At 45.6% G+C, this 12,903-nt stretch overlaps 1 protein-coding gene across 1 annotated transcript in view; it reads right to left on the minus strand.

Annotated features, from left to right (window-relative positions):
* Positions 1–12,903, minus strand: part of LOC308284598 (guanine nucleotide exchange factor VAV3-like) — a gene marked incomplete at both ends in the record, with an annotated part of 124,773 nt that overhangs the window by 21,540 nt on the left and 90,330 nt on the right. Inside the window, 2 exons of the mRNA XM_080725264.1 lie at positions 10,757–10,889; positions 11,944–12,031. Coding sequence (XP_080581390.1) covers positions 10,757–10,889; positions 11,944–12,031 — 221 coding nt within the window. The remainder of the gene's footprint in view (positions 1–10,756; positions 10,890–11,943; positions 12,032–12,903) is intronic.

The following is a 12,903-nucleotide window of genomic DNA, read 5'->3' on the forward strand; positions in this document are numbered from 1 at the left end:
CAGCAGGAGCTCTGCGCTCTTGCCAGGAAAGGGGAACAGCTGGATGTGCTAGGATTCCTGCCTGGGTTTGGACGCAAACAAGGGGCTGAGTTCAGACTTTGCCCCGAGTGATCGCAGTTGTGCTCTCGCTTCGTCCAATTGTGGCAGCTGATTATTCTTTAAATTACGTCTCAGCCATTTACGACTTCGCATACCTATTTTGGGTATGTCATTATGGGCCAAAAAATAAAACTGTATTATAAAACACTGCGAAAATAGCAGATCTACAACTTCACAAACGCGTCGCAATGTGATGCGTTGTAAAATTGTCGATCTTTTCTATTTTGGCACGACACCATGGAATGCAAGCAAGAAACAGGGCTTAAGTGGTTAAAGTTGTGGCATTTTGCCTCCAGCTGCTCCATGCTGTTGTTCCTTTTTGTCTTTGTTTTTTTTAACGTCAGATGGTATTTAGAAACTTTTTATGTTCGGGTGGTGGGGGTCCAGAGATGTTTCCTTTTTCCTGGCAGAAAACGGGCGCTGCATGCAGCGGCGGTCCCCGGTCGTGATGCGGGGACTCTGGGATTGTCCCCCAGGTGCAGCAGTGCAGCTGTCACACGCTTTTCTCTCGGCTGGCAGCCCGAGTGAAATGTCATGTCCTGTCAATAAAATTGTGCTGCCATCCTGGAGGCTGCAGCATGGCTGCACAGAGAGGCAGCCCTCATAGTGTTTTGCCTGGGGCACGGCGGACCCTAACTGGGACAGTGGTGCAAAGCCATGCAGAGCTGCCCATCTCTACATCCAGGGGCGTCACAAGGGGTAGGAAAGTGGGACTGAGTTACCAGGGCCCAAGGTGGAGGGGCCCTAGTAACTTTAGCTATTGAAAAATAGCAGATATACAAGCTCACAGCGCGGCACCGAGTGCCGCGCTGCGAGCTTGTAGATCTGCTATTTTTGAAAAGTCGTGAAAATGTGCGCAAATCTTTGAATATAATGTATTTTTTAATATACTAGAAGCTGGGCCGCCCTTCGGGCGGCCCCGCGTCTAGTCGGCGACCTGGCCAACTCGGAACAATGTAAATAGGGAATGAATGCCCCGCCCTTTAATGCAAACCCCATTATACCTGTTTTCATAGGACCCGTTTTGACCATTTGTCTGCCTGTGTCCATTTATGCCCATATATGGAGATATCTGTATCTGTCTGTCTGTCGGTGTCCATTTTATGTCCATATATGGAGATCACTGCAGTTATAGTTCTGGGTCCATTTTATGCCCATATATGCCCATATATGGAGATATCTGTCTATCTGCGTCCATTTTATGCCCATATATGGAGATCTCTGTATCTGTCTGTCTGTGTCCCTTTTATGCCCGTATATGGAGATCTTTGTGATTCTGCATCCATTGTATGCCCATATATGCCATATATGGAGATATCTGTTTATCTGCGTCCATTTTATGCCCATATATGAGATTTCTGTCGCTTTTTCAAACAGATGGTCAAAACGGGTCCTATGACAACAGGTATAATGGGGTTTGCATTAAAGGGGGAACCGGCACTGTGTCTGCAACACAGTCGGAGGCACAGACAGATACAGAGATCTCCATAATGGGAATAAAGGGACACAGACAAACAGATGGAGGAGGAGACAAACTTAATGCAAACCCCATTATACCTGTTGTCATAGGACCCGTTTTGACCATCTGTTTGCCTGTGTCCATTTATGCCCATATATGGAGATATCTGTATCTGTCTGTCTGCGTCCACTTTATGCCCATATATGGAGATCTTTGACCATCTGTTTGCCTGTGTCCATTTATGCTCATATATGGAGATATCTGTATTTGTCTGTCTGCATCCATTTTATGCGTGCCAGTTCCGGAAAATCCTGATGTCAGACATCAGAATCCGAACCTTTCGTGCTGGTTCCAGAAAATCGTGTATCGGGTCGGGTCGGGTCGAGGCCGAGCACTGCACTACCTGCTGCGGTGGGGAACGCACGTGCCGAATTTGAAATAGGGAATGAATGCCCCACCCTTTAATGCAAACCCCATGAATGCCCCACCCTTTAATGCAAACCCCAATATACCTGTTGTCATAGGACCCGTTTTGACCATCTGTTTGTCTTTGTCCACTTATGCCCATATATGAAGATCTCTGCACACACAGTACCGGTTGCAGAAAACTCTGATGTCAGACTTTATGCCCATATCTGGAGAACGCGCGTGCCGGTGGGAAGAAGGGTTCTCGAGATACGCGGATTACATACATACATACACATTCACAGAGATTTTGTGTTGACTCATGTGGCGTACGTGATGTCAGAGCCTTTTATGAAGTGATGTCACAATGACTCAGCGCTTGCGCCGATTTCCTCCGGAACAGCCTGATGTCAACAATCAGCTCCGCATAAGGAGATTCCGAACGTTTCGCGCCGGTTTCGGAAAACCGCGAGTCGGGTCGGGTCGAGGCCCGGCACTGCACTCCGCGCTGCGGCGGGGAACGCGCGTGCCGAATCTGAAGCCGGTGGGACGAACGGTTCTCGAGATACGCGGATTACAAACAAACAAACAGACAGACAGACAGAGATTTGTCGCATTTATAGATAGATATATATTAACATTTGTAACTCAAAGTTTGCTTCTGGGGGGTCCCTGGAACTAAATATTTTGAGATGGGGGGGTCCTTCACATGAAAAAGTTTGAGCATCACTGACATGGAAACATAGGTTTCTTGGCACACATTTTCAAGATTTTTCAAAAATAGCAGATCTACAAGCTTGCAGCGCGGCACTCGGTGCCGCGCTGTGAGCTTGTATATCTGCTATTTTTCAATAGTTAACATTCATGGGGGGCCCGCAGTGAATCCTTGTACCCGGGGCCCAGAATTTGGTGTGACGCCCCTGTCTACATCCCTCCCTCTCCCTCTCTCCGTTCTCTTTCTTCTTTCCCCCGCCGCTCCCTGTTTTACCCAACAGCCGTTTATTTTTCTCCCTTTCTCCCAATCTCTTCCTCCCTTTTTTAAGCTCTCTCCCCATTGCAGTGCTGCTCAAGTGATCCCTCCGAACTCCCTCTTCAGTTCTATCCTGAAATATTCCTCCAACGATTCCCCCCTTGTCTCTGACTCTCTCCGTTTCACTCCATTCCCCAACTTCTTTTTTCTCTTTCACGTTTAATTTCTTCATTGTGTTTTTGCGGCATGGCTCTGCAGGAGGCTAGCCGTCTAGAAGAGGGTCGGTCTGTGTTTCTGTCTGTGCGTCTGTATCACGGCATGTGTTGCGAAGGCTCTCAATTTCTCTCACGTCATACCGGCAGTTAACAGTTGACATGATTGCGCCTTGAAGTTGAATCTCCATATATGGAAATGACTGACGTATCTCACCTCACCTCACATTCGATATCTCCATATATGGAGATATCTAGCTGCTGACTTCATCAGGGTGATATCACATCGTACACAAAGGAGCGGCCCATATATGGAGATGTCTAGTTAGTGACCTCATCAGGATGACATCATGCTGATGTCACCCATCACGCTGATATCACATCGTACACAAAGGAGCGGCCCATATATAGAGATGTCTAGTTAGTGACCTCATCAGGATGACATCATGCTGCTGTCACCCTCATAAACAAACAAGCCCTATAAATAGGAGCCTTTGACACCGGAGAAGCGAGAAGCATTCTTCGACTCAGACCTTATCGCCAGGATCACCTAAGCTTATAGCTTATCATCACCTCCAACCATCTCAAGATACTCAGCTAGTTCTCCCAGCAAGACTTCAGAGCCTCTCATACGATTCAAGGCATCTCGGTTAAGTTCTTACCGGACACCACTGCGGCGGGTCCTAACCCTAGAAACCAGTTCCTTCTGAGTAGCAATTTTACATGGTGCCGAAACCCGGGAATGGGGCCTACCGCAGTAACAAGATGCCAAAATCGGAGAGGTGGCGTGAGTCATGCCGGGACCGGCTTTGGTAGGAGGAAGTTCGTGCGATACTTCCCTTGGCTTGGTAAAAGGGCCTAAAAGGGGCCGAGCAACAAATCTGCCCAGATAAGGATGGTCAGAAGCAAGACAAAGACCGGATCATCAGTGATCTACAACATCAGGTAGGTGAGTATGTGGAGACGATTCGTCAGATGAATCTCCATTCTCAGGTTCGTATTTTGCCTCCGGAGCCCGAGGGCTCTGGAGGTCAGGGGTGTCTGCTCCACAGACACCCAGGTCCCGAAGATGTGGGACTTAAGGTTCATCGCTTGCCGACCAGAGCTCGAGGGCTCTGGAGGCGGGGTGTCTGCTCCACAGACACCCAGGTCCCGAAGATGTGGGACTTAAGGTTCATCGTTTGCCGACCAGAGCTCGAGGGCTCTGGAGGCGGGGTGTCTGCTCCACAGACACCCAGGTCCCGAAGATGTGGGACTTAAGGTTCATCGCTTGCCGACCAGAGCTCGAGGGCTCTGGAGGCGGGGTGTCTGCTCCACAGACACCCAGGTCCCGAAGATGTGGGACTTAAGGTTCATCGTTTGCCGACCAGAGCTCGAGGGCTCTGGAGGCGGGGGTGTCTGCTCCACAGACACCCAGGTCCCGAAGATGTGGGACTTAAGGTTCATCGTTTGCCTCCGGAGCCCGAGGGCTCTGGAGGTCAGGGGTGTCTGCAAGCCAGACACCCAGGTCCCGAAGATGTGGGACTTAAGGTTCATCGTTTGCCTCCGGAGCCCGAGGGCTCTGGAGGTCAGGGGTGTCTGCAACCCAGACACCCAGGTCCCGAAGATGTGGGACTTAAGGTTCATCGTTTGCCTCCGGAGCCCGAGGACTCTGGAGGTCAGGGGTATCCACAATCCAGGCACCCAGGTACCGAAGATGCGGGACATCAGTTCCGTCACTTATTCCTGGAGCCCAAGGGCCCTGGAGGTCAGAGCATACAGGGCCATCAGGACTACTACCTATCAACGGGGCGGCGTCATGAGACTGTGACCTCAGCTCATCCAAACCCATCAGGGCATCACTATCCTACCGACTTTCCCAGAGATGATCAGTCATCGAGATCCAGGGGGCGGTCCCAATCCCCAGTAAGATCAGAGCCTGATAGGCAGAGGACCACTTATCATCAAGAAGACAACCACCAGGCAAACCGTCCCTTGTATCAACCCAAGGAGCACCAGCACCATCCTAACATGCACCGGAGTATGAGTCAGATCTATCTGGGGCCATCACCCATCATTCCTATCGATCGAAGATCGGACAGGCCGCGGCAGACCACCACAACATATACAGCAGAGACGAGACTAGTAAAGGAGCACCAAGAGGACCAGTTCGAGCCTTCTTAATATTTTATCGATTTCCACGGGAAATCTGGGGCGGCTGTTGCGAAGGCTCTCAATTGCTCTCACGTCATACCGGCAGTTAACAGTTGACATGATTGCGCCTTGAAGTTGAATCTCCATATATGGAAATGACTGACGTATCTCACCTCACCTCACATTCGATATCTCCATATATGGAGATATCTAGCTGCTGACTTCATCAGGGTGATATCACATCGTACACAAAGGAGCGGCCCATATATGGAGATGTCTAGTTAGTGACCTCATCAGGATGACATCATGCTGATGTCACCCATCACGCTGATATCACATCGTACACAAAGGAGCGGCCCATATATAGAGATGTCTAGTTAGTGACCTCATCAGGATGACATCATGCTGCTGTCACCCTCATAAACAAACAAGCCCTATAAATAGGAGCCTTTGACACCGGAGAAGCGAGAAGCATTCTTCGACTCAGACCTTATCGCCAGGATCACCTAAGCTTATAGCTTATCATCACCTCCAACCATCTCAAGATACTCAGCTAGTTCTCCCAGCAAGACTTCAGAGCCTCTCATACGATTCAAGGCATCTCGGTTAAGTTCTTACCGGACACCACTGCGGCGGGTCCTAACCCTAGAAACCAGTTCCTTCTGAGTAGCAATTTTTACAGCATGATCCTCAGCCATTAGGCGCTTACGTATTGGACATTTCTCCTCTGTTCTTGTTACCTGTTGGTTTAGGTATTAGTCATGCTACTTGCTTGTTTCTGTATAGCTCTCTGTTTCTGTATTTAGTGTTACATCTTGTAGTTCTGTGTTCGTCTGTAATTACCCAGGTGTTTTGGAGTAGTGTTCTTGTTTCCTGCTTCCTGTCTACCCTTGTTTGCTGTTACCGGTCTTGTTTACCACCCTGATTATCCATGTTCCCCAGTCACCTGTGTCTAGTTGGTTCCCTATCTATGTATTTATACTAGTACGTTTGCTAGTCTATTAAACCAAGTTAAATGAGTACCTGATCTGTTGGTGCTTACTTTTTAGTGTTAACTTTTGTTTTAATGAAGATACTAAGATTCATGGTGCTGCCAAAGCTTTGTTTGATAAGGACTTTATATTTTACATTAGGGAATGTTAGCCGAAAATAGCCGATCACGTTGTGGGCTCGTAGATCGGCTAATATTCGTCTATCTTCGGCAGATCAGCTATTATAAAGAGGTTTGGTGTAAAGGGAAAAAAGGTCAGACCAAGTAGGTCAAGTACAGAGCCAAAGTTCAAGTTTACAAAGTATTGATGATTTAAGTTGTTAATGTCTGAAAACACGCATTTAAAATGAATCCAATATGTAGTGAGGGTCCCTGCTTCATCTCTCTCTCAGCGAAGGGGTCCCTGGCCTGGGGGGGTGGCTTCACGACTTGACGTAACATGTGTTTTTCTCGTATGTCTAATAAAATCAAATCAAATCTTGTACTTTCTTCGGCTGTTCCCTTCAGGGGTCGCCACAGCGAATGATCTGCTTCCATCTCACCCTGTCCTCTGCATCCTCTTCTCTCAAACCAACTAACTTCCATGTCCTCTTTCACTACATCCATAGATCTCCTCTTTGGTCTTTCTCTAGGCCTCCTGCCAGTTCCAACCTCAGCATCCTTATACCGATATACTCACAATCCCTCCTCTGTACATGTCCAAACCATCTCAGTACATGTCCAAAACATCAAACATTCGCTGTCCCTCTAATGCAGGGGTTCCCAAACCTTTTTATCTCAGGGCACCCCATAAATATTCTTTTAATCCGAGGCACCCCTAAATTATAACTTTCACTCCCAGCACCTTACTTATTTATAGCATATGGTCGTTGTCGGGTGGAAACCTTGTATGTCCAAAAACGTTTGTTTTGTATTTATCATCTATAAAATGTACTATACTAGTGAAAACAGCCGATCTACAATCACACAACGCCTCGCGATGTGTGCTTGTAGATCGGCTGTTTTCACTAGTTTTGTGCGACATTCTTGTATGATGAAGCAGGGCTTTGCTTTACCAAAAGACTTACACATTTGAAACTTGGGGATATGAGGTTTCTGCCCGACATTGACAATATTTTAGTGATTATGTTGCGAGGAAAACGTTGATATAATAGCCATTTTGGTTAGAACTGACTGGAAATAATGTTGTACTTCAAGTTTAAAAGGATACTAAATATTTTTTCAAGTGTCCAAATAAATTCCAAATGGTAGTATCAAATGATCTCGCGGCACCCCTGGACTGCTGTCACGGCACCCCAGGGTGCCCCGTCACTCACTTTGAAAACCCCTGCTCTAACGTACTCGTTCCTGATCCTATCCATCCTGGTTACTAAAATCAAATCTTGCATACACTCGGCAAATTTGGATGGCTTTTGATTGCAAGCAATGTCTCACGTTAGACATTGTGTATCTCATGCTCAACACACGGTAGATGACATTGCTGAGATAATTTAATCTGGGCTATTATTATGCATATTGCATTGCTTGAGTGCTCGGTGGCACCAACCAATCAATAACCTACACTTTGTTGCTGATTAAGATACTTTGTTTTTGAAGAATTTCATGAACCCATACATGTCGGGTTTTCTGCCCACATATTGTAATAGCTGTTTGTACAGCAGTAACACGTACAGTATATTATATGTCCATGTCGGGGCTCTGGCGCAGAGCATGCAGTAATAGGTGGTTTAAATAAAGAACCTAACTGAGAGAATGAGCATGTGATAATAATTAACTATGTGTCATTGTCAAGATCAGTTTTCCATAGAGTTATGCGGTATATACTTTATATAAACTAGAGGGCGGATTGCCACGATTTAGCAAGAGTTCCCCCCCCCCCCCCCCCCCCCCCCCATACATCAGACTTGTGTACTCCTGCAATATCTTCATGAACTGATTCTATTAATTAAGTGGTGTTTTTTAGGTTCTCAGTTTTTTAGTATTGTAGTATTTTAACTTTATTTTAACTAGGAGTAAGCCAGTGAAACAAAAATCCGTTCATCTATGCATTTCATGTATATGTTGAATGACAATAAAGTTATCTATCTATCTATCTATCTATCTATCTATCTATCTATCTATCTATCTATCTACGAGTGACACGTCTTTGGCGCTGTGGACCTCCTCCTTGGCAAGGGTAAAAAGTAAAAGAGTGAATGGGTTAATACATTGACAGTTTACTAACAGTGGTCTACTCTAAATGAGTCAAAGGAGGTTCAAATAATTGCAAATACTATTAGACTTGGAGACTCACAGAAAAACACAGTTAATCTAATACTCGGGACATAAATGTGCATTCTATTAGTCTGTGCTGCATGTAATTTAGAGTGATGATATGTACAGTACACTGTGGAGTCAGCATATTGTTGTAGCCATTCCTGTAACGTCACCAAGTCCAATTTCCATCACGTTTAATGTTCTAGTTGCTTAAAGTGAATGTAACTAAATACCACAAAACATACAGACACTCTACAACACGCAGACTTCATTCTGCAAACAAAAGAAAACGGGGGGGGGGGGGGGGAGAGGGAAACAATCTCCTCAGGAAAAGCTGAACACTGCACTCCTTGGAGGAGAAGTGCGTTAGTGCTCATTATGCCAAGCTAAATATTTCCAACATGTCTCGTACGTCAAAGACAAGATGCGCCTCGGGGATTAAGACATCGTTTCCACTCCAGTGTCTAATAACTACATAATGCTTTGTCAGCATACGATGATCTAATGTGTGCCGGGATATTTTGGTGCAGCTGTTTGTGTAAAAGGGCAAAGCTGGTCTGTGAAAGAACATAATGTATGCAAGGCCACAAACACGATCCGTTTTATTGTCTGCACTCGCATACTACTGGACTATTTCTGGTGGAGCTGTGTGAATGTGATCATATATTTACTTCTACGGTTCCACGTCTTAAGTTAAAGCTCAAAAGCGTGCCTTGAACCTTGTTTAGGATATTCTCCTCCAGAGGCCTCAGCGACCTCAAGTTCTCTCATCTTTCTGAAGTCTGCCATGTTTTTAGTTGTAGTTTCAAACTGACATTATGCTAGGGATGGGACGATAAGCCATATTATCGTTTATCGTGATAAAAAACACTCACCATAATCGTATTGTGGAGATTTAATTTATCGTGATATCGTCCTCCGTCATGCACTGGAATCAGTTCACCTTTTATTTGCCGAGCTGCATATCCGGTACCACTTAAACCCTCTATTGGTAAAAGGTACTTATAATATACCTACTTGATACAGTCTTTTTCTCACTCTCTATCAAATGTCTTAGCCAAAAAATAGCCGATCTACAAGCTCACAACGCGTTGCGTTGCAACGCGCTGTGAGCTTGTAGATCTGCTATTTTTTGGCAAATCATGTTCCGCCCCGGGATAATGATTTTTTATTATCGCGATAATATCGTAAATCACGATTTCTTTTGTCACAATAATCGTGATATGAAATGTTCCTATCGTCCCATCCCAACGTGATGCCGGTTAAGTTTTTGGTAAAACCCTAAAGTAGAGGTTTGCTTCTATAATTTATTGTCGTGGTAAACCTCCAGGGTGATGTGAGACCTTCTGAGGGAAACAAGAGTGAAAACTCTGGCTCACTTCTCTATTAAAAAAATAAATACAAATAAAAACAATATGCTGACTTAGGCCCAGTTGTATCTTGCTGGGTTTATCATTGGGAGGATCTCACATTGAAACTAATAATTCCGTCAGGACAGGAGTGACATTTATCTTTCACACAAAAGAAAAGATACTGAGGCACCGATGCTATTATGAGGCAGAAACAAACACATTCGCTAATTTAAGCTTTGTGATATTTTCTGGCATGCGTGTTATGGTGACAGACAGACCGCTAATGACAAATGAAGGCAAAGATAGATCAGGCTTCACGTCTCCCCTCGCTGGCTTGCATAATTCATACAACGTCTCCATTAGATATCAAAAATAGCCTGAATGGCACATCTAAAAGTTCACAGTCCGCGCTTGTAGATCCGCTATTATTTTCTGTATTTTTGAAAAACAAATCCATTAAATCATTTCCTTCCATTAACTGTGCATGCCTTACTTACTAGTGAACATCAATTCCAATATATCGTCACTGTCGGGCAGAACAAAATTTAGTTCCAGGGACCCCCGAGAAGCAAAATTTGAGTTACAAACGTTTGCTTTGAAAATACATATATTCAAAGATTTGCGCACATTTTCACAACTTTTTCCAAAAATAGCAGATCTACAAGCTCGCAGCGCGGCACTCTTGCGCTGTGAGCTTGTATATCTGCTATTTTTCACTGGTTAAAGCATTCAATAATTCTAGGCCTAAATGGGTTAAACCAGACAGACAGACAGACAGACAGACAGACAGACAGACAGACAGACAGACAGACAGACAGACAGACAGAGGGCACCTCAGAGTGAGGGGGTGTTGATTGTTTATTCAGACAGACTACTCACGGCTGCCAGCCTTGGTGATGGCCCTGGGCACGCAGCCATTGGCCGGTTGTTCCCTGTAGGGCACCTGCAGTGTGGTCTCCAGACTCCTGAAGCCCTCCTTCAGGGAGTGCTGCTGGTAGTACTCTACCAAGTCCTGCAAAGTAGGTCGGGAGTGGCTTATTGTCGGTATCAGCCGGTAACACGCGGGAGTCTGTCCCCGTTACAATGCGCTAGACCCCTGGGAGATGGACTGCTGAGGTGGAGCGCCACACCTACCATCAGCTCCCAGTACTTGCCGCACGACTTGCCAAGCCGTGCTACTCATACGCTGAGTTGGCGGTGCCCGGAATCGAACCCATGACCTTGTGGTACAAAGGCGAGAGCTCTACCGACTGAGCTACCCGGGCACAAATGTCCTGCACAACACATATACACACCTTAGGACATGGGTCTTCAACAGGGGGTCCGGGTCCGGGACCCCTAGGGGGTCCTCAGAGTTACTACAGGGGGTCCCTCCAAATCTTTGAGTGATAGAACGTTTTCTTCTCCTTTTTTTATATTAACCACTTGAACCCTAGTGTCCATATTCTGAGAACATTAGCCAAAAATAGCAGGTCTACAAGCTCACAACGCCTCGCGCTGCGAGGGTGTGTAGATCAGCTATTTAAGGCAAAGAGCTTTGGTGTAGAGAGTAAAAAGAGCAGACTAAGTACAGAGTAAAAGGTCAAGTTTATAAAGTATTGACGGTTCAAGTGGTTAAATATCTGATAACACACATTGACATGAATCCAAAATACACTGATGATTGTGCTGTCAAACAATGACTCTATGAAAATGTTGTGGAGGTCCCTGCTTCATCTCTCTCTCAACTAGGGGGTCCTTGGCCTGAAAACGTTGAAGACCCCTGCCTTAGGAAAAACCTGGATGGTCATTTCTAACGAAACATACAGCACAGATCGCACATTTTTGGAGAAAACATGCACCCGAGATGAGATTCCACGGGGGGCACTGTTTCTTCCGGCTGATTTACTGGTATTAACGGTATAATGCAATGTCTACCGCTAGATATATTTTTATCAAATTGAACACTGAGCATAATATAATGCTATAAAGTCAAATTGTTTCGTAGTGTAACTCCCAAAATTATAATAATACATGGAAACTGTTAGAGCACCATGGCAGTGTTTCTGTAAAAACAAAAAACTCACCAGCACAGACTTGAACAGGCGACTCTCGGCGATGTAGAAGCAGCCGTCCTTGGTCAGAATCTTAATGTGCTTGACTTCATCGTTGAACCTGCAGGTGTATGAATAAGACATGACCCTGCTAATTAACTATACATGCAATCCCATCAATCTTGTCACCATGGCAAAGCCGTCACGACATCAGGTTCACGGTCCGTGCACAGCCATGACAACCAGGCGCCCAGCCTCAAGTCATCCTGCTGCTGCTGCTCCCGCAGAGTTGTGGTCCCACACACAATACAATACGTGACTGTTTCACTTTGGGTTTTAGCCTGCTCCCAACTAACAGGTGGCTGTGTGGGTGTGGTTGCAAATGAGGACAAGGTTAAATAATGTAAAAAGGAAAAAAATCATTAAAACTAGTGGTTTTCTTAAAAGAAAAAACATTCCAAGAATTTGAAGAACAAAAAAATAGCCAGATCCAGCAAGCTCATGTAGATCTCACTATTGAGATCTATGAGCTTGTGGATCTGGTATTTTTTGCTAATTTAGGAAAATATAGAGCTGACGTGGGTGAAGGTGAAATCATGTCACCTTTGCGTGAGGAAGGGGAGGCCGACCTTGGAGAAAACATGCACCTCCGATGATATTCCGCGAGAGGCACTGTTTGTTTCTTCCTGGCTGATTTACCGGTATTAACAATTTTGCTGCCATTTTAAACATAGCTGTAGTAAGCAGCTGCCAAATTGTCCTTACCTTTTAACGTGGGCACGCGCACGCATCGTGCACAATCTGTGCGCAACTCATCTAGTAGACGCGTAGACTCGGTGACAGCTTTCGAATAAAAAAACCCCCATTGAAATAGACATATCCGTTGCCACGCTGTATCCCTGCTTATCCGCCAGTGTTTACATGAAAAAACATTGAAGAAAGCCAGCTGTGGCTATGGTAACACGTGGACACGTTCGCGCACATAGCAGACGA

The sequence above is a fragment of the Nannobrachium achirus genome, assembly GCF_963921795.1.
Source record: "Nannobrachium achirus genome assembly, chromosome: 5".
NCBI lineage: Eukaryota > Metazoa > Chordata > Actinopteri > Myctophiformes > Myctophidae > Nannobrachium > Nannobrachium achirus.